At 42.8% G+C, this 22,795-nt stretch overlaps 2 protein-coding genes across 9 annotated transcripts in view; one reads left to right on the top strand and one right to left on the bottom strand.

Annotated features, from left to right (window-relative positions):
* ZC2HC1B (zinc finger C2HC-type containing 1B) overlaps positions 1-8,345 on the top strand; it is a 34,457-nt gene extending 26,112 nt beyond the window's left edge. The window contains exons 6-8 of the mRNA XM_059699606.1: positions 268-376; positions 7,283-7,367; positions 8,060-8,345. Of these exons, the coding sequence (XP_059555589.1) occupies positions 268-376; positions 7,283-7,353 (180 nt within the window). The 3' untranslated portion in view covers positions 7,354-7,367; positions 8,060-8,345. The remainder of the gene's footprint in view (positions 1-267; positions 377-7,282; positions 7,368-8,059) is intronic.
* Positions 8,346-9,847: 1,502 nt separating this feature from the next.
* The window catches only part of PLAGL1 (PLAG1 like zinc finger 1), a 50,825-nt gene continuing 37,877 nt past the window's right edge, over positions 9,848-22,795 (bottom strand). For 6 of the 8 annotated variants that reach the window (XM_059700574.1, XM_059700573.1, XM_059700568.1 and 3 more), the window contains 3 exons: positions 17,281-17,410; positions 16,950-17,147; positions 9,848-12,227 (listed from right to left, as the gene is read on the bottom strand). In XM_059700574.1, coding sequence (XP_059556557.1) covers positions 11,009-12,227; positions 16,950-17,101 — 1,371 coding nt within the window. In that variant the 5' untranslated portion in view covers positions 17,102-17,147; positions 17,281-17,410 and the 3' untranslated portion in view covers positions 9,848-11,008. Of the gene's footprint in view, positions 12,228-16,949; positions 17,148-17,280; positions 17,411-19,245; positions 19,394-22,795 lie in introns of all 8 variants that reach the window. The other 2 variants (XM_059700575.1, XM_059700570.1) reach the window with 1 other exon arrangement.

A 22,795-nucleotide genomic window follows, 5' to 3' on the forward strand; every position in this document is an offset into this window, starting at 1 on the left:
GTCCTCTGTCTCCATACAACTAGTTTTACAGGATTAACTTCGAAATCCCCTCAAAGGCGCTATTATGGAATGGAAGCTCCTGCACCCTGACATGGCTCTGAGCATCAGCAGGGAGGTTAGGAACCAGGCCACCTAAGGCGCAGGGTGTGTGTGTCCCCGTCCCCGGGTGCAGCAGGTCCCCAGGGTGACTCTGGTCCAAAGTGGCTGAGTGGAAATCGTTCCTCCTGTGTGCTGCCTGAGTTATAGATCTGCCCCCTCTCTCTGTAGGGAAGGGCTCAGACGAGTCCAAGAAAAGAACCGACAGTTACCAGTGCCGTGGGAGCTCTGCTGCAGAACAGGGCCCTGGAGGCCACGCCAGCGGCCCCAGCCAGGCCAGGTAAGTCAGAGTGAGCATCTCAACCACCGCATGCCAGCGTCATAGAGGCGACCACCGTGGGCTTTGGGATTCATGGGCTGCCGGCAAAAGCTGTGATATCCAGTGTTGCTTTTGGATATAAAGACACATGGGTTTGTTTGAGGGAAAACCTTATTTGCTGAGAGGGCCCAATTTCTAATTTGTCAGGTTTTGATAACTCTGACAACATATAGAGTCAGATCCGATTACAGCAGCAGGGATCCATCATTCCCCAGCTATTAAAATTGAAAGGAGATGAAGAATGGGAGATAACAGCTTATCAGATGTGATGAAAAGAAGAGAAAACAATCTCAGAGAGAGACCTGTACTCCCATGTTCATTACAGCATTTTTCAAATAGCCGAGATACAGAAACAACCTATTGAGGAATGAATAGATAAAGATAAGGTGCATAATATACACAACGAAGTACTATTCAGCCATAGAAAAGGAGGAGGTCCTGCCATCTGGGACAACATGGATGGGCATTGAGGACATTATGCTAAGTCAAACTCATAAACACAGAGAACCGCATGATGGTTGCCAGGGGTGGGGTGGGGTGGGAGAATGGGGAGATGTTGATCGAAGGATATAGTATTCCCAGTTATAAGATGAATATAGTGACCATGTACTAGAGTTAACAATACTGTGTCACTTACCTGAAAGTTTCCAAGAGAGCAAATCTTAAATGTTCTCACCACCATGCACATAGAAGTTAACTATGTGAGGTGATGGATGTTAACTAACTTCATTGTGGTAATCAATTCACAATATATTCATAATCAAATCATCACATTGTATAACATAAACTTATACAATATCATACTCAGTTATAGGTCAAGAAAGCTGGGGGGAAAAAGAAAAAGGGAAGAGTTTCCTTTCTAGAACAAAATAATGTCTTCAAAGTAACAGAAAGGCATAACCACCATTGCAGTACTTACTTATATGCCAGACCCATTTCACTTAATCCTTATAGGAGTCCTCCAAGTGTTTTCATCTATGGAAAGGGAAACTGGAGCTGGGAGGACAGGTTACTTGTTTAAGCGCTCAACTGGTAAGCAGCTGAGCTGAGTTAAATCTCTCTCTCCTTCGGTCTCCCTCTTATTTGAGCTGCATTAATACATGTGGCATTCTTCTTTATTAATGATCAGCATACACTATGAAGGCAAGATGAATTAATTCATGGCTATATGGCACCTCTGGCCAGGAGTCTAATTTTGCAGGTATTAATAAGAACTGGAGTCAGAATTGCCAGTCTCATGGTTCATAAACAGCACAGAAAAGTTTATTATTAGTTTTTAAATTCCTCATGAGTTGTTTACCATGAGCTAAAAATTGAATGAATATTTGAAAATTTCCCCATAGCCCTGTAAACTCAAGTCAGTAGTTTTTTCCTGATCTGTGAAAATTTAATAATGCGTTAGATTTTGGTATTCACACACACACACACACACACACACACACACACACACACACACACACACTCACTCACATAAACATCAAATTATGTATGTATTCGTTGGTAAAACTTTCACTAATAAGCTTTTTATTTAAAGTATAATGATTAATGTCCTTTAGAAAAGGCAGTTTCTTTATATTATGGATGAGTTTCTTATTTTTTCCAAGAATACGTTATAATGTTCCCTTTCCAGTAAAAAGCACTCCTTTGAGTTTGAGGTCAAACCTTATTTGCCAAGAGGGAATATTTCTTAATTCATCAGGATTAGGGAACTCTGACAACATGCAAAATCAAGTCCAAGTACAGCAACAGAGTCTCTTGCCTCTATTCCCTGGTCTAGTAAACTTGGAAAGGGATTTGGAAATGGGAGAGGACAGCATGTCAGGTGCAGTATTGAAAATCAGAAAAGAGTTTCCTTGCTTGAACTAAGTAATTTTTAAAAAATCAGCAGAAGGCCTAAGTGAGAACTCAGAAGTCCTGTGTCTCAGTACAGAAAGAAGGACATTATAAAGACACCATTCTGCTACATTAGGAAATAGATTAGTAGGCCAGTAGATCTAAGCAAATTGAATTATATTTGCTTTTGACTAGGTCAGCGGTTCTCAACCTGTGGGTCTCGACCCCTTTGGGGGTCAAACGACCCTTTCACAGGGGTCGCCTCAGACCATCGGAAAACACATATGTAATTACATATTGTTTTTGTGATTAATCACTATGCTTTAATTATGTTCAATTTGTAACAATGAAAATATATCCTGCATATCAGATATTTACATTACGATTCATAACAGTAGCAAAATTACAGTTATGAAGTAGCAACGAAAATAATTTTATGGTTGGGGGTCACCACAACATGAGGAACTGTATTAAAGGGTCGCGGCATTAGGAAGGTTGAGAACCACTGGACTAGGTAATGGTTTATCACCACTGTGATGTTGCTAAGGAAAAGGCGAAGTTTTTAACGTGGCCCACACTGAGTTCTATACCATCACCTGCCCTCACCGTCACTCTGTCCTGTGGACCCAGCCCCTGTGGCTTCTGTGGTGTTCCTTGAGCACCACAGGCCTGCACATTCCCGGTCCAGGCCTTTGCTCTGGCCGCTCCCCCTGCTGAAAACCCAAACCCTCCCTCACTAATCTGCACTGCTCACCTCTCCCTCCCTCCAGTGTTTTGCTGAGTGTCATCTCACATGAGGCCCCCCAACCTCTACATTTAAAATTAATTTCTCCACAATTTCCTCTGTAGTTTTTTAAAACAGCATTTATCACCATCCAATATTCAATGTATATGTGTTTGTCTCTTCCCACCCCCCTCCCTCCAAAAAGGAATATAAGTTTTAAGAAGGCAGGGACCTGTCTATTTTTTATTGAACTGCTACATCTCTACCTGTTAGAATTGTTCATGGCATATGTGCGGTGCTCAACAAATACTTTTTGAGTGAAATGTATGGTAAAAAGTAGGTATCTGGATTCTGTAATGTCCCTCTTAAGTTATTGGCCTATGCATATAATTGTCATGTTAATTAGCTTTAAGAGAAAGCATTTTTATTTATTTCAGGCTTACAATGCATTTCTTACCCCGCCCCAAGATTTTGACAGTTGTTATTGAAAATAACCCTGAGGAATACATATGAGAATGATTGGATCAGGATAAATTTGTTGATATGAGTGCACTGACCAGAGATTGTGTATTCAGTGTTTTAGCTTGAACAACTGGGAATGGCTTGAACAGTTTGCAATGATGGTTGATTTTTTTACCTGTGCCGAAGACTTAAGATGCCTTTTCAATTTAAATTTTTTTTTTCCCCGTGGCCTCGCATGCATTCAGAGCTATGTTGGAAAGGAAGCAGAAGTATATTGACGGGTAGAGTGGGGTGGGGTGAATTTGCAAAAATGTTTAAGGCTTGGAGAAAAGCACTGAGTGCCTTTGCTGATGTCAACAGACCAGTGTGTGAATCAGATTCACATCTGCTACCCATTGTATTTGTTCTGGTCAGTATTGATCTATTTGTAATATGAGGGTCTTTCAAAAATTGTTGTTGTTGAGCTTTGCTATATCTAGATTGCCAATCAGTCGTTTAGGCTACTTGTTGTCACTTGGCTTCCACATAAATCCTATTACTGCCTTTTCATTTAGCTGATAGTTAACCCCTTAAAACTTTGGTTTTCATTCTTCAACTCTCTTGAGTAAAATATGTATTTGGTATTTCCCATGTATAGCTTTTTGTTCTAAATTCACAGTCAGGGGAGATATGTGTGTGTAAGTCATAATCCTTATCCATCCTAGAGTCTTATGAGAAGATAAGCATGTGCAGGAGAATCTACTACAAAGGAGCATGGGATGTGTATGAAGTTGGTACACATGCCGGGGATGTTTAAGAAGATTCATTCAACACATAATTAGTATGAATGGTTGTTTCTTGCGTCTGTGGGTTCTTAAAAGTCTAGGGGGGTTGCAGTCAATATTTAACAGTGGGGTGTAAACTAATATTTAGCAATGGGATGCAGAGCTCCTGAGGGAATACAAGAAGGAGATCAGCTTTGCCCAGGAGGCTTTATGGAGGAGGCTAGCTCTGAGAGAGAAAGCCCGCGGAGGCAGAGGCCTTAAGATGAGCTTTCAGGGTGAGCTAGATTTTTACTAGTGGAGAAAAGTTGCAAAGAGATTGAACAAAGAGATGAAAATGAGAATGCAGATGACAAACTGTGGAAACAAGTGGTCCACCAAAGCATAGAGCGGAGTAGAGTGTGAACAGAAATTAAAGCTGGGGTGGGAGGCTGGCCCTAGAGCAGGGAAGGCCGAAATTGCTGGGGCAGGCGCCCAGGCTGTGTGTGACCCAGGCTGCCACTGTAAGTTAGGCAATTCGGGTGACCTAGGAACTTTTCATTTCTAGCCACTTTAAGTAAGCCTGCAAAAATTTGTTTTGAGAAAGAGCATTTTCAAAAATTATCATGTCAGATATTAATGCTTACTGTAAAAAATATTAGAAAATGGAGAAAAAGTATGAAGAAAAAAATCATCCAAAATTGCACACCCTGACATGACTGACCATTGTTAACATTCATAAGTTTTTCAATTTTTTTCTTTTTTTTCCTGTTTTCCTTTTATCAAAATTAGGATCATAGTCCATGTATATACATCCTGATTTTTTTTCCACTAACAAATTTTGAACATTTCCCTATGGCAAAAGAATTTCTTTTCTTTCTTTCTTTTTAAGATTTTAAATTTATTTGATTTGCATGTGACAGAGATTCAGCTAAACTTTGTTCATTGGGCCAGCAGTATGCTTTTTGTATCTGTAACACTTAGATTCTGATATATAAAATTGTAGTAACATATTGATAATTCAAACTTGAGAGCTAAATAGTACATTCTTTTTACCCTGTGCAGAATAAATTCTACCTTTAAAAAATAGCATTTATAATATTAAAATTCATATTGTCCATATGGTTTTGTGATCAAGTTACTAAAATGTTTTGTCACTGTGAATCATTTGGGTTAGTACAAATATGACAGGATTGTTAAAGGCTGCCTATAAATACATAACACTAAGGCTGATTTTTAAAGTGTGGAAAAGGATTATATTAAAATAAGTTTATCTCTCATGTAAGAAATGAACAAATTTTGTAAAATAAAACTGAAAACTTCTTGGTCACAACTGTTAACTACCAACCTGAGACATATTTTATTCTTTTATACTTGTCTGAAACTTTTTGTATCACAAAAAATTAACAACTAATCTGAAGAAGATTTATAAAGCTGTAAATATTCCAATATAGCCTCTTCTATGTCAAACATTTAAAATGGCCAGAAGTGAACTATATATTGAACAGAACATAAATAAGACCTTAAATAAATAAATGAAGAAAAGACTGTCTTTAAAAACATAGTATCACATCACAATTATACTATGTAATTTATTTAGCTGTTTTCCCGGTGGTGAGCAGGTCAATTGTGTCTACTTTTTTTGCTATACTAAATAACTCCCTCCTTCATGGACAATAGTCCACACTTAATTCTACCCTCTTCTAAGCACTTCATATATTAATCCTCATTTAATCCTCACAAGGGGATAAATGTACTTTTCATATCCCTAGCTTATAGATGAGAGAGGTAAAGCAATTTGAACAAGTAATTTAATAGGAAATGATAGCGCCAACCAAATCTTTGTTGGCTTTGGGAAAACTGGGTCAAAAATATATAGACACGAAGGAGATAGTAAAATATATATATTATATATTGTATATATATATGATATGTATATTATGTAAATATATGTATAATTGTTTTAGAAAAAGGTGTGGCTCTCCCTTTATTCCCACAAAGAGTCTAAACTTCAGATGGGAAATGCGTTTATAGCCTAGTCAGCAAATATCGACTGGTGGCTGTTTTCTCAAGGGTTTTGATATAAGAGCGACTGATTGGCTGGAAGGTACCTCTGAGGATCAGCTTCTCCAGCACCTTAATACAGAGAGTCTGAGACCACTATGAAGTGTAGTTCTGGGTCCCGGAGCTGTGCTGCTTCATTTTTCAGTGAATTGCATTTTATAACGTTGCTGCTTGGGCTCTGCTTTATTTCTGGAACCAGTGGGTTTGATGGAGTCAAGCATCTTCCCTGCACCAGCACCCCCTCCTTAAGTAGCTTCATTGTTTGGCAAATGCAGTGAGTATCAGAGGGTCTATGCAGATCCATTGGAAGGAATAAAACTTGCAGGTCTTTGGGTAAAATGAACACTAAAGCTCTTTCTATTCCTACGTCTTCTGAGTCCTTTGGTAGCTTGATTCATGGTTTCCTTGGGTTGTTTGGTTACTCCCCCTTCATAAAGCACTCCAGGCCTTTAGGACAGAGGGGACTTATTCCGTTTTACAAAAAATTATTTCTCTGAGAGTCCTGCCCATACCATGTGGTCTAAGACAGATTATGGTATGCCTGTAACCATAAACTCCTACCTCTCCATACCTAACAGCTGCTTGATGCAAAGGAAAAGAATCCTGTTTGTGAAGCAAGTCCATTGCTATGGAAAAAAACCAGGGTTGGGGGAGGCACCTCATGCTTCCATAAGGCTAGCATGAGAGCAGGTAAAGAATTGTGAGGGTATGGACTGCTCGGGGTACATTCTGAGACTCGGAGCAGTGGCGTGGAGAGGTGTTGAGAGTCAGGGTGTATAAATGGGGAGCCCCCTGAGGGGGCAGTCCAAAGGGCCCATCCATGGGTAAGTGGAGGGCCAGGGGAGAGAGAGAAGGCTCCTGGGACAGTCCCTGGTTTCCCTTATTATTTGGCCCAGGATAGAGACTATTTGTCTATAGCTACAGAACAAAACAGAACGGAATAGAGACTTTGATCCAATGGGAGGATTTCACAATCATTCCTTTTTTTTTTTTCTTTCTTGCTGTTTGCTTTTCATAATAACAAATCTGTTTATGTCTGTAAAGGATTAGCCTCGGACCCTGCTTCTGGAGCAAAACTCAAACAAGGATTTACTAAATCTTCTAAAAAAGATTAACTCCTAGAGGCCAGGTAAGAAAAACAAACACACTCTAACCCAGGTGCTGGTGGTCATCTAATGTGCAAGGTACAGGGAATGAATGAGCCTTTAAGGGAAGAACCCTCTAGCAGGCAAACCCAAGAGAAATATGGGCTAGGCTAGGTTAATGAAATATGCTCTGGAACAGCGGTTCTCAACCTGTGGGTCGCGACCCCTTTGGGGGTCGAACGACCCTTTCACAGGGGTCGCCTAAGACCATCGGAAAACACATATATAATTACATATTGTTTACAGTAGCAAAATTACAGTTATGAAGTAGCAACGAAAATAATTTTATGGTTGGAGGTCACCACAACATGAGGAACTGTATTAAAGGGTCGCGGCATTAGGAAGGTTGAGAACCACTGCTCTAGAAACTTTTTTGTTAAACCCTGAGTTGGAAAATGACACTCCATTTGCTTGTGGACTTAACAGGAGAGGGGAATGGGTCCTTTATGTTGACCTGGAAGGCTACTGCCCGGTCCCTCTTTCTAAACACATTGCCCCCCCAAAACACAGTTCCTGAGATTGACACGGAGTAGAATTGGTATGAAGTTGGGGACATTTTTTATCTTGTGAATTGTTTAAGACATTTAAACATGTAGAGAAGCTTATATTAAGTATTTAACATTCTCAGTGTGACAACAACCAAGTTCTAGTAAATGCCTTTTCTTTCTGCTTTCAGACTGGCTCCCTACAGCTCATCAGCCTGGATGGCTGTGAGCCCAACAATGCCACCTGAAAGGAAGGAGCAGATGTCTGCTTCAATGCCTGATTCCTCTCGAGACATCATGCAGGACATGTAAAACTAGCTTCAAATTTTCTTATTTCCTCCCTTCAAAATATTCAAAACCAAATCATTAAACAAGGCATTCATCTGTACGATAATGCTTAATTTGGAGATTTACTTGAAGCATTTTTTAAATGGGATATTTAATAGTCTTTTTCAAAAACGTTGCTTTGATATTAGAAATGTTTAGTAAAAACAGTCTATGGAGTCTAGCATTACTTACTTACCAGGAAAAGCGTTTTTTACCCAGCTCATTCTACACAATAGTTGTGAAATTCCCTCTGTGATATTTTCTTCTGATAAGCATGAAATTATAAAAAGTAACAACTGCTTTAAGTGCCCATCTGTGTACCACGTAGAACTGTCTCCAATACCAGTGCACACAGTTGGTTTTGGGGAACACTGCAGTGGAACAGGTTACAATAACCTTCCCACCCAGTGGGAAGGATGCTCTATGCAGCCTCAAACCATTTATTTATCTCGGACAAATCAGGCACCAACTTTTCATCTCACCATTGGTTGATAAACTGTGGGGAGGTGGTCTTGCAGCTATTTTTCTTTGTCGCCTTAGGGGTTAACAAATTCTTTTTGTAGAGTCATTTATACTTAATTCATGCTTCTTAATCTAATGATTTTTATGTTTTCTTCAACTCAGGGAATTGTAATTAGGAGTTAAAAGCCATTTTCCTGTCTAAATTTAAGTACAACCCCAAACTACTCCCTCTTTAATGCAGCAAACACAACATCTGAAACGCTTTGGGTATTTGGGGATCACATCCTAAGTTTTATGCTCAGGGAAGTCAGGTGTATGTCCTGGAACTGACTGAAGACTAGTAGGCCATGAGTCTGGGGAGGGTGCAGCCCAGGTAAGCTACTCCTCTCTCTCCTTTTTCTGGGAGATTGCTTTCCTCACAGAGATAAGAGGGGCTATGGGAGCTGACTCAGACATCCCAGAACGTGCATTCCCACTGATGAGGTAACCTCATCTCCTCCCCCCAGATTAAGCTGTAGTTTAAGAATCTACCAAGTTGGATCCACAGCGACAGCCCCATGCCAGGCAGCTTTCCTGAAATGCCTTGGCCCTTTGCTGTCATGGGCCCCACTGGTAAGGGCTAGGAGCCAAGGTTTCTTCCATTTGGCTGCCAGGCTTCTTTGATGGGCAAAGGAACTCGAGGCGTCCCTTTCTCTGCCTACCCCCACCCCCACCCCTTATTTAGAGGTAAAACAAACACAAATAAATAAGCGTGTCAGATTTCCTAGTGGGGAATACTTTGTGAAGGAATCCCACTAAGGAATACATTTCCAGTTCATGCTAGAAAGTAACGGCAAACGTCACTGTAAAACTGGCCCAGTAGACTGAACTTCAGTAGCTAGTATTCTGACCTATACCAGTATATCAGAAATAAATTCTAAATATAGGATTCAGAATTTTATATAGTAATTTTTAGAGATAAGTTTTTAGTGTTGTGAATTTAAGTGAAGCACACAAGCTTCTACCTTAAATCATAATTTTACTCAAAGTTGGTTTCTAGTAGATGCTAGAGGTCAGACTACTAGTTTCTGTGGGGAAAGTAATGGCCAGGAGGGGGCATGAGGGAGCCAGCTACTGAGCTGTTCATGCTTTGTGTCTAGATCAGGATGGTTAGGCTGTGTAGCTGTGAGTAAAAATCAAACAAGCCATCGTCAGAATTTAGAGTTTATTATATGTAAGATATATTTTCATATAGGAAGCCTCTAAAGACAAAAGACAAAGGACTTTTAAAAAAAGATTAGGTTTCATATTCTTAAAACTCATTAGATACAAATTTGAGATTACAGTTACATTGAAAAATGTTATTCTTTCTGAGTAAAACTAATATTGAATTACATGATAAAATTTAAAATGCATTTATTTATTGGTGATTAAAATATACTTAAGCAGAGTAGTACTTTAAGCCAGACAAAGCAAAGAAAAAAAATCTTGTTTAATATATATATATTTTAAATTCCAGTAATATTTCTTAAATTCCTGTTAAAATATAATCAATATTAAAGTCAGCAAAATACTATTTTTGACTGACACTGGGATTATTTTATCACTTAACCTGGTTACACAGTGATTTTTTTCTGTCAGATGTAACCTACAACCAGTTTAGTCTTTAAGATAAATGAAGTGATAACTCACATTGTAGCATCTTGTGGAAAATATTCAAACTACATTTAAAATGCTTGTTTAAAATGGAAACATCTATTATTCCACAAGAAATTGTTTCTGTAAAACTACAGGTTGGCTATGCAATAGTAACTTCACTACATCCAACTAAAGGTAGAAGAATTCTGGAGAAAAATACAAAGTCTACTTATAATATGCAATATAAAGGTTACTTTTATAAAGGTATACTTAAAAAGAGAAAAAAAAACCCTCCCATTTTGGAGAAATCCAAACCTTCCCATAGTTCCCTCCTTAGGCCGTGCTACATAAAGATGACAAACTCAGGTGATGTTATTTAGCTAACATCATTATGATCATGGCTTACGATTAAACTCAATTTGACAACTATATATAGCAGCCCTCGTCTGGATGTCGGTTATAACAATAGATAGTTGCAGTTCCATTAAAGAATACTTGGTGATTACATTTGGTACAAAGCATGAACAAATCATCAACACTCAGGACAGATTGGCACGATGCATGCAGTTCTAGAACTCTTATCTCAAGCCAGTCGTAACTGAGTAAGCCATATCCCCAATCCTGCTTTCCAAATCTTTCCTTGTATTACAACTGACATTTAAAATGCTTCATAAAACTTTAAAATGCTCCTTAAAACCTCTTCCAGAATAAGAAAAGTATGCTTTATAAGCCACTTATCTGAATGCATGATGGAAATGAGGCAGGATGGCAGTGCCAGTGCCTGCGGGGAAAACGTGGGGGAGGGGAGGAAGGTGGAGCTGGCCCAGGCTCATGGCCAGTGAGGGCTCTTGCTGCTGCTGCCCCAGACAGCTGAGCCTATGGGGCAGAGGCTCCCCTGGCCCCAGGGCGAGGGTGCTATTCCCAAAGGCATTTTGGGTAGGAGGAGGGGGCAGCTGCCAGAAGCCCAACAGGGGGGAAATTTCCAGAGAGGCAGGTATTGTTATGTTCACAGCATCTATGGGGAGCTCTCTGGGCAGGTTTACTTTACCAGCGCCACCCTTAGCCAGATCAAAACCTGGGTTGAGCCTGTGAGGTGACTGAGGCTCTTGCAGAGGCAATTCCTCGAGCAAATTGAAGTTGCAAAACCCTTTAGTATCTGTTTTGAGCGGCAGGTTTGCAAGTGGGGGATATGAGGTAGCAGTGGTGTACTTGTGATTCTGGAGGGGCTGAGGGGGAGAGCTGGGAGGTGCCATGGGCGGCAGGGGGATCAGGGGCTCTGGCAGCGGTGGTACAGGCTGGCAGGGTGGCTCTATGGGATTGAGGGTGTGCACCTCAGGTGGCAAACCACTGGCGAGCCCATTCTGCACAGAGGCTCCTAGAGCGTAAGGAGCCAGAGTGGCAGCCTTCAGCTGAAACTGAGGAGAGAGAGAGTGGAAGGCATTCAGGAAATCTCCAGCCTGCAAACTCTCTTTCATCAGCTCCTGTAAGTGTGTCTTCTTGGTATGGCGTGTGAGGTGGTCTTTGCGCCCAAATCTCTGGGCACAAAACTGGCACAGGAAGTCCTTACAGCCTGTGTGGACCACCATGTGGCGCCGCACATCTTTCCGGGTGTAGAATAATCTCTCGCAGTGGTCGCACCGGTGCTTCTTCTGCTTGTTCCCATGGGGCTTGTCGTCGGCGTGGGATTTGAGGTGGATCAGCAGCACCTCTGTGCTCCTGAGCACCAGGGCACACACCCCACAGGTGAGGTCGCCGCTGTTGGCCTTGTGGAGGGCCAGGTGCCTCTTGTAGCCCAGCATGGTGTGGTACTTCTTCCCACACTGCTCACACACAAAGGACACCTTGTTGGGGTCATGGGTTTGGAGGTGGTTCTTCAGGTGGTCTTTGCGGTTGAACGTCTTCTCACATTGACCACACTGGTGAGACTTCTGGGGTGAGTGGGTAGCCATGTGTCTAGGAGCAGAAGGCAGAATTTCACAATTGACCCAGATTTTTAAGAGACGAAGAAAGGTAGAGAAACAATATTAAAATGGTAACAGTAGTTTTCTCTAGGTGGTGGTTTAAGAAATCATTTTCAGTTTTAAAGTCCTTTTCTATATTTTCCAGACTCTATACATAAATAAGACTTAATAATAAAAAAACAGGTGCTGCTAGGGACAGAATGCAATTTTCACAGCTGTAAGGAATATGATTGGAGTACATATTTTCCTAGTGTATACAAAGAGATTGCTAAACGCAGACAGGTATTTAAAAATATATGATCATGAAAACTATTTTTCAGGACTGGGTTAAATGGTGTTTCTATACACTGAACATTCCTGAATTTCCAAAAGTGACTCAATAGCCCCCAGTCCCCATTTTAGATTATTGTTTCTAATACAATTCCAGCTCATCTGTATTGAGCTGGAATTTTTTTGATTGAGACAAGTTCAGGACATAAACGAAAAAGTCTATCCTTAACTTCAGAGACAGCATCTAACTGTACCCTGTACCCAGAATGCCAGCCCTAGCAACTGGGCTCTGAACCCCGCTCCTCCCATGCGATCTTCATGCTTACGTCTTCGTCTTCTCCATTTAATACTTTCCTACCAGCTATTTCCCCCCCACCCCCACCCCCAGCCCTGCTGTGTGTGGCCCCTTGTCTCCACTTCCTCAAGGTCCTGGGTAAAGCCCTTCAACCAAGTTCCTGAAGGTCCCTGGTGATTTCACTGGCAACATTCATTCCCGAGGGCTTTCTCTAGAAGGACCATGGTGCTACTCCTAGCAGCAGTTACAGTGTTTCTTTAACTGAGCTTCAGGGGAAGCCATAGTCATCCTGGTCAACCTGGAATTTCAAAACAGCTAGTTTATATTTGTATTTCTAAAGCACAAGTTAGGTTTGGAAAACCACAATTCCATTTCTATCATAGTTGGACTGAATTCCTAAAATCTGAAAACTTAATGCTATAAGGCAGTGGTTCTCAACCTTCTGGCCCTTTAAATACAGTTCCTCATGTTGTGACCCAACCATAAAAGTCTTTCCGTTGCTACTTCATAACTGTAATGTTGCTACTGTTATGAATCGTAATGTAAATATCTGATATGCAGGGTGGTCTTAGGCGACCCCTGTGAAAGGGTCGTTCGACCGCCAAAGGGGTCGCGACCCACAGGTTGAGAACCGCTGCTATTAGGGAACCCTGAGTTTGTCATCTTTAAAAAGGTTCATTTTAATAACTGTGTCACACAAAACAGCAAGTCCTGTATGTTAGTATTTCTTACAAGACAGCGCCGTAAACAACTGTGGCTGCGAACACAGCATAGGCTGCTTCAGCTCCCTCTGACAGTTAACTCTCTCAGGTGTTTTGTCTTCAGGAGCTAAAGCTTGTCCTACTGACAATTTCAATGCAATTGGGCTTGTTGATTCTGGAGTTTCTAACAACTCATTCTATGAAAAAAGATAGAATTTCTTTAAAAAACAACACAGTGTAAGTCAGAAGTGTACCCAACCTTCTACCCTACATTGTCCACTCCTGACCCTACCGTAGGAGGAGAACCTGTAAGGGGTCTACAGTAGCTGTTGAGAAACCAGTGGTGGTCCCTACTGGCAGGAAGACTGGAAGCCAGTTCAAAATCTTAAAGCTGATCAGAATCTAATTGTCATTTTCTTAAATATAAAAAAGCAAAAACCTCAAGTCCTCTTCCCGTCTCCCTTAAGAACAGTAGCCTGCTCTGTGCAGGGGCTAGAAAGAAAAGTTGCATCTTCCCTCCAGGACATAAGGGCTCAGCAAACAAAGGGATACAGGTAACAAAGGCAGGTATGAACAGTGCTGATTACAGGAGCCAGTGCAACAGGGGGTTGAGAGTCCTGAAATGATGCTGATGTCTGCAATTTCCAGATGTATTTAAAAACATTTGCAGGTTGCAGAAAGGGTTTTTTGAATCTGTTACCTCTAGAAAATAGCCACGTCCTTAAACAAAATATCCACAGATAAAGCAGCAGACATAGATGGGAGAGGGGACTGGCTGACAAACTTGGCACTGAAGCAATTTTCTATTTGGTCCAAAACTAGTGACTTGGACCCCAAGGCTCTGTCCTGGATCTTCCATTCTTGCACCTCTCTGCTTTTTTTCTCTGTGGAGGATTTCTGTCTGATTAGGTTTCATGTATCATCCAGGGATAACTGCTCTGGGTTCACATCTAGCCATGTAAAGGCATATGACACCACCGTTCCCATTTCACCAGCTTCTGTTCCCCTGAATTTCTCACTCTCTCCTCTGCCTGGCATCCTGTCTTCCCCTTTTAAAGTATCCCTCACTTACTCATGCAACAGACTCAGCCCAGGACATAATCATCTTATGGCTGAAATTACTTTAACAACTTGCTTCCTTCCCTCAACCTCTCTTCGTACCTCACAACCCATGAAACCATACTTGTCTGTCCCCTGGTCAGAGAGCCACGGTGGGGTGGCACCTGGGCCACGTCAGCAGCCTTAGGACTCCTCAGGGAATGCTGCTCTAATGGGTTTCCCCTGCCTCGCGATCACCTCTCTGTGGCTCTCTCCCTCTCACTGCGTTCAGTGTTTGCTGTATTGGGACCCATGTCCTCTTTTCTGGTGAAGCAAGTCAGTCATTTTCTCCCTCAACCTCTGCTTATAAAATGGAGCGTATGTTGTAACCAAGGGAAATGGGATGGAATGCTGCCATTAAAAGAGAGAGAGAGAGAGAGAGAGAGAGAGAGAGAGAGAGAGAGAGAGAGAGAGAGAGAGAGAGAGAGAGAGAGAGAGAGAGACGCAAAAGCAAACGCTAAGGTACTCTGCTGTCCACCACGTCTCTGTTCCTTTCTCAGCCGTTATTCAGGCCAGAGGCAAGATGTGGGGTGGCTGTGGCGGTGGCCGGACAGGCGGTTCTTGCACAAAGGACACTGCTTCCCTTCTCCCCCTCACCTCACCCGGCACTGAACAAGCGGGGCTGCCCTTGGTCAGAACTACCACCTCCTAAATGTGGCTAAGACATCCCTTCAGCGCAGTTGCCCACAGTCATCCCACCTAATTCCTGTCATTCCCATAAGCTGTGAGCGCCGCTGTCCCCAGGGTGACAGTTCCCTCCTGGTGGCTGGCTGAGCAGGTGCTGCTTTTGCGCTCAAGCGGGGATCCTGACTGTGGACACACGAGAAGCCTGTTGCAAAACAGGAAGCCTTTGCAACAAAATAGGTGCACACAGTAAGGCACTCAGTACTCACATGTACGGCAACTAGAGAGTGGCCTAGGTACTGAGCACATTTGAATTTTTTAAAACTTAAGCATTTATAACCTCATTTTTAAAATCAGCTTATTATATTACATGATCTATAACAGCTGTATTCATAAGGGCCAGGAACATCATATCTTTTTTTTTTTTAACTCTTCCAAGATTTACTAATAATGTGGTCCTTGTTTATACCACCCAGATGTAAATCCTCTCTTGCTAAATTCGGACCATCACCTATGTACTCAAATGCAAGTAGTCTGAAAGTTGAAGCTTTCAAGTTCATTTCATGAAGATTAATGGCACATGTATGTCCCTTAACCAGGTATCAGAAGCAGCATGCGTCTGTGTGCATGCTACCTGCATTGCTCTGAGGGAGCCGTGCGCACAGCAGTCACTGTTAACCAGACTGCCATGTATATTCTGTCTTCTCAATGATATAAGAATCCTTTGGAGGCAGACTTTACATCTCTGATATCCAATCTCCTCCTGGACGTCCCTAAGAAATAACTTAGACTAAATGTACTTTTTTTTATGGCATCTGCTGAAACAGTGGTTTCTATCCTTTGCGATATCATGGGTACCTTTGAAAATCTGATTAGTGTACACACTCACCATGGGTATACACCACACATTTCCAGAGCTTATTAGGGTGGCTTTTAGACCCGAGTGGAGAAACTTCTCCAAAACCTTACACTCAGAGGTGTTCCCTCCTCTGCACCCTCACTGTCCGGACCTGGACAAGCCCTCCATATGCCACACCTGGACTATTACAACAGATTTCAAATCCATCTACTTGCCTCTTTTCTATTCTTCAAATGGCTACCAGAACCATCATTCCAGTGTCCTAACCAAATCGTGCTCTTCACCGCTTAGACTCATTAGAATAACGCAAATCCTCTCCAACAGTGGACAGGCCTGCTGGCAGCTGCTTCCTTGCCTCCATTGCCAGCCTCACCCTTTCCTCCTCCAACCCCACCCTCTGGGGAGGTTCTGGGAGCTTTAAGGCCAAGGCTTAGGGCTTTCCCAGAACCTCCTCGCTGTCCACCTCCTATTTGTTCTTCAGGCCACAGTTGAGGATTGCACCTTCCTGAGAAGCCTTCCAGCTTGCCCCAGGAGGGGAGAACATCCTCCACCTGCACAGCTGTCAAAGCGTCAGGCTGCACTTTAATTCAAGGAGTCTGTGTGCACGACACTCTTCCCAGCCCCAGTCGACTAATCTTTCTGTTCTTAGATGGGGCCAATTACTGGAGGACCACAAGACACACTTGTTGAAAGAATGACAGGGCACAGCAAAACTGTCACATGAAACTACAGTCACACCAGAGACACGGCTTCAAGGCTGAAGTGCGCCACATTCTGCGTCCCTTTCCCGTGCAATGTTGGTCTGAGGACTGGCAAAGCCATGTAAAGGCATAAGTAAAAGCACATACCTTGTCTAAAGCCTCTCACCTCATTAGTTTATATCTGGAAACAAAAGCTTTGCCACACTCTGGGTGCAAGCACTTGAAAGGCCGCTCCTTGGAGTGAGTGAAACTGTGGATAGTGAACTTCTCCAGGGTGAGGAACGTCTGGCCACAGACCTGGCAAAGGTAGGCAGCCATGGGTTTTGCTTCTCACACCTTCCTTTTCAGATGCGCTGACCAAATGCTGTACCAGTGAAGCACAAAAGAAAGGTTGGTCCTGAGCCCATGAGCAGAGCCCCCCCCCCCCCCCCCGTCCCCCGCCCGCCGAACTCCAGGCCGGGACAAAGGCAGCGTCCTGGGCTTGGTTCTACTCAGACCTGGGTCTCAGGAGCCACTAGCTCTGCTTCCTGCTGTCCCACAGCCTAGTGTGTGCACAGTCTCAGGCTCAGAGGAGAGAGTCTGGGCACAGATGAGATTCCACGAGTAGAAAGGTAATCTGCAGGCTGTCTGTGGAGAGAAGAGAAACCGTTTTCTTGCATTAGCTATTGGAAAACAATGCTTCCCCACTCCCCCCGCACCAGTTCAGAATCAAACTACTGATGCAGCACGATGCCCTGTCCTCCCAGGGCCTTTAAGAGATGCTTCTCTGGAGTGGCGAGGAGTCGAGCACAGTGTTTTGCTGGTGGGTGAAGCACTTTCCTTTGTGAGGGAGATGGCTTTTTCTATAGACTCGGTATTATCTACAGTGGGGCCTTGACTTACGAGTTTAATTCATTCTGAGACCGAGCTTGTTGAGGAGCTCGTTAAGGAGCTCATTAACTCAAATTACTCCATCAACTCAATACAAAAAATCGGCAGAGAGACAGCTGGTATCTCAAAAAACTCGTTAGTTGGGACACTCGTAAGTCAAGGCCCCACTGTACTTCCAACCATGATTTCTGGTCAGTGTGAGGCTCAGCTGACCAATTGAAAAAAAATGGTGTTGGAGTGTTTTACTGGTACAGAAACAAGGTCATCCTGCTTATTCAAACTGTGGGCTCTATTCCTCTCCCCTCACTGTCAGCATAGCATATGTTGTTGATCACACCTGTTTAAACTTCTAGGGGATGAGATGAAATCATTTGTATGCATCCAAGTTCATTTGCTTATAAGGTTACCGTGCAAAAGGACTCTACTCTCAGATGGAAACAAGATGTGAATACAGAGAGTTCAAGTCACTGGTGAGCCTCTGGAGCGGGGACACACTGTTCCCAGGAAACAACACTGAGGATGGTTTGGGGGAAAGCTTGGGCTGCACTGAAATGTGTAAACACCACCCTCTTGTAAGCTGTTTCTACTAGTCTCTCCCCCTTTTGTTTACGGGGCCTTTCCTCATTCCCCAGCCTCATCCCGTTGGTCAGCCACTTCCAGGAGAACCCAAATGATTACCACCCTTCCAACCCAAGCACCAAAACCAGGTTCTTCTTTTCCTACCAACTGGTCATCATCTGAGGAGCCCAAGAGCCTGAGACAGTGCCACAAACAACATAGTACAACTCTGGCTACCCAGAGTCCTGGAGAGTAACTCTGGGGAGGGGGATGGGCAGGGGGGAGCAGAGGAGAGACACTAACCCCTCAAGTGCCAATTAGCTATATGCTGGCATTAAACACCAGAGGAACTTTTGTACACAGGCCTGCGCTTTCTGTACTTTGTCAAGTAAGCAGAGCACTCATGGCCAATTGACCAATCACTGCAGGTCTTCCAGGAGTCTGTGTCCTGCAGCCATTCATTTACTGCCAAGTCTTTAGAGTTGCTCTGTATTATAGAAAGTTCATCTTTACCTTTTCAGTTACTTTCTGGTCGGAAAGCTAGAGTCTCTAACTAGATGAAACTTTATTGTAACAGTTCGAGCTTCTTTAACTAGATCAGCCCACAGCACATGTTCACAGGCAAAACATACGTTCCTTTTCTAGTGGCCCAAATCGCGGCAAACTCCTGTGTTCCTCATCCACTAGCTCAGATGTTTAGTGTCTGGACCGAGTTCACAGGAGCCGGCACCCGGTTGACACCCTCCCACCCCGCCACACCTGCTGGGAACCCTCAGGACTGACACGCACACTCTGAATCAGAGCTTCGGCACTGAGCCAAAGCCAGCATCTTGGCACCAAATCTTCTTTCTGAGGGCAGCTCGCACACACCTTGCTCCTCTGTGACTCAGTGTGGTGACTTGCCCTGAACCCCTGTCCAAATCCATCTCCCCAACTCCCTGTTCCCTCACAGTAACCCAGTTCATGCCTGAGGCCCTGCTTTGAGGCGTCCCCAACAACCCTGGCCACAAAGTAATTCCTTCCAGGAATCCTACCCTGTGTGGCCGAGTTCTCGCTGCCAGGTCTCATGATGCGTCTACTTTTCCAGCCTAAGTCTGGCTCACACTGGCCCAGCTATAAAAGGCAGAGAGCTGAAATATGCTCAACTCATTCACTCGAAACTGCTCTGGGTTCTTCCCAAGTCTGTCAAAAAGATTAAAATGTGCACACAATACGAAGTGTGAAGTTCATTTTACCTGAACCCAAAGTAGCACTAGTCACCCAGAAGGAGCTGGTTTGGGGTGAGGATTTCATAATTCTCTCGCCTACCAATCCCCTGCTTATACACACTTTCTTCAGCTTCTCCCCAACTCTAGCTTTATGAAAGATGCCCAGCATGTCCAATAGAACTCTCTGTGATGATAGGAAAGTCACATATATGATGACTACTGAACACTCAAAATGTGACACTGAGAAACGGAAATGTTTAGTTAAGGAGCCACGTGAGGCTGACGGCTGATGGACTGGGCAGCACAGGCTGGCTCTTAGCTTCACCGTCAAAGAGATGACCCTCCGGTGTTCCCCTGAAGCAAAGGAGGAGTTCATGTAGATCTATCTAGTCACGTACTTTACAAATACAGCAGGAAGATTCCCCATTCAGATTCCAGCTAAGCCACTTGTTAGCTGTGTCCTGAGTTTCGGGTCCCTCATTTGTGATCGCCCCCTGATGCATGGGCCGTTGGGAACAGCCAACTAAAACAAGATGGCTCCGCAAGCACGCTGTGATCTAAGAACACTGTACAAATCTATGGGATCCGTGAAGAAACCATCAGCTGGCGCATGGTTCTAACCACCCAGCTATGGAAATAATGGGAAAAAGCCATGTTCTCTCCCTACGTATAATTCACCATCCATTATTCCTACTTGGGGGGCTGGTAGTCTGAATAACACATATGTCTACGCATATAGAAAGGACATATGAGGGTGCAAGTAAAAATTAGCCTGCATTCTTTTGTTTCGCAAAAGATAGCAAGGTTGACTGACTGCTTACCAACATATCAAGAATACAAATGAAAATTTTTTTCTTCATTTAAAAATAAAAAGGTGTCTGCCCTTTGGCATTAATCAAGTTTTCCCAGATCCAATCTCCAGCCACTTCCCTAGATTCAGAAGTCCAACAGTCATGGACATCATTACCTGCATTTCTCTTGGGCCTTCAAAGTACGTAATCAGGGAGTTTCAGACATGGCCACATTTTATTTAAAAGTGAGGCATTTCCTCCAACTCTCTCCCCCATTGAACTCCCTCCCAAAGAACTAGAAAACGTTAAGCCAGTTAAACGTTTTTATCCTTATTTAACTTATCTCATTCCCAAGACACTTATCTTTCTGAGTTTTAGATCTCTGTGTTAAATACACCTAGCCCCGCGATAGGTGAAAAGTTAGTCCTCAGATGTTGAACTGGATTAATTATATGATAGTAAACATTCTTTAATCTCTTCAGGAAATTATTTTTTGAGGTTGAATTCAAATTCACAGATAGTTATTTCATTCACTGTAGCTGTGTATTTCATTAAATATGGACCTTCAAATATAAACATTTGCACGGTTTTCATGATATAATCACAAACGTCTATAAAAATAATCTTTCCCAACAGACTATAAATTCACTGTGGCCAGGGATCAAAGCTCAGCTATTTTTAAAAAATAAACCTTGAAGATAACACAACATATCCCATCACCACATACTTGACCAGAGCTCTCTGGCTGTTGCGGATTCCCGTCTTTGGTTGAAACCTGATGCGCTTTATGGTCACATCCTTAAAACAGACTTGTGAGTATCTTTCTATTACCTGGCAAACGCCCAACAATCCTGACAGAGAACGACAAAGGGAGGGTCTTGACCATAATTAGTCTGTTCTGAGACTCAACGCACAGATTGCCTGTGAGTCTTCGGTATGGTAATATTTCAACACCTGTCACCATAGAAAGATAGTAAGTCTTCCTCCAAAACATCTCAGGACATAATTTCCAACCCCTTGATTCTAAAAATACGGAGTGATACAGATCTGCCAGTATGCCAAAGAAGGCTTGTGCCATCTGCTTCATTCTGTTCATGTTGATTATTTTAGGGATGAGAGAGGATCAGATTGGAATAAGAACATATATATATATATATATATATATATATATATATATATATATATATATATATATATATATGGCAATAGCAAGGAAGGCCTGTATTCCCTGAGGGCTCATGGTATACGGCAGAGGGAGAGGTCAGAGCACAACTGTAGCTCCGGGGCGTCCCCAGTCATCCCATGGGGGACAAATGTTTTACAACAACCTCAAAATAAACCGTGACTTCTGGCTTCTATTTCCATTGTCCCCACTGACACAATGCAAGGCCTGTTTCTGAGAGGAAACGGAATTGCCATTTTTAGTCTTCCAACTTGAATAGTCTAAGCTTTTTTTTTTTTTTTTTTTTACGCCATTCACCAGCCATTCCTTGTAGATAAGAAAGTTCTACTCCAAACGTTTCCCTCTTTCATACTCCCCAAACAAGGATTGTTTTATATCAATGTGTTCAGGCCAATTTAAAAAAGGGCCTCTAATAAGCTTCTGTTTTTTTCTTAAACAAGAAGCATTGACTTAGATGGAAAAAGAGACCATCCCTCTTTGTGCTATCAATTCAGTTTGACTCTTCACAAAGTCACTGATACTATTTCCTAAACCATGGGACACATATTTTGTGTCTCAGTCACTGCATTTTTTTAGGTTAATAATAAAGATTCTTTCCTGGCCAGGCGGCTCAGTTGGTTGGAGCATTGTTCTGTCCACTGAGGGGTCACGGGTTCCCTGGTTAGGCAAGTTGAGAGGCAGCCCATCAATGTTCCTCTCTCACATCGATGTTTCCCTCTCTCTCCCTCTCCCTTTCTCTCTCTAGAATCAATAATAGTATGTCCTCAGGTGAGGTTTTAAAAAAAAGTTTCTATAATATTCTTTTGAAATTCAAGCAGTAAACCAGTTGTACAAATGTCCTATCAAACATGGATAGAAGTGATAATCTAACAGATCTGATCATGTAAGATAGGCCCACCTTCCCTCAAAATCATAGGGTTCATTTGTCAGCATCTTTAAAAATATTTTTTATATATTATTCTCCAATAAAGAACTAAGACATTATCATTAAAATCCCCTAACACCTGAGCTGACACATCATTTGGAAGAAGGCTCTTGCCTGGGATGAGCCCTTAAGCTGGATCCATAAGGCCTATGGCCCTGCTGTCTGCAGACCTCTCTCCCACAGTGGCCCAAAGGCAACCAAGGCCTAAGATCAACCCACTTGCTATTTCCTCAATGTGCCCCATTCTCTCATGGTTCTCTGCTTTCCACGCTATGCCCCATCCAGGAATGCCCTGCCACTCCTTGTCCACATGGCAAACTCTTCCTCTTCCTGGTCACTCCCCAGCAGAGGAATGAGCTCCTTTTCCACGTGGTGAGTGAGTGAAACTGGGAGATCACTGAGGAAGTGACAGTAATCACCCAGGTGAGACGCCAGTGGTTGTGGTGAACATAAAATGAGATCACTAAAACCACAGAG

This window comes from Myotis daubentonii, chromosome 6 (assembly GCF_963259705.1).
Source record: "Myotis daubentonii chromosome 6, mMyoDau2.1, whole genome shotgun sequence".
Classification (NCBI taxonomy): Eukaryota; Metazoa; Chordata; class Mammalia; order Chiroptera; family Vespertilionidae; genus Myotis; species Myotis daubentonii.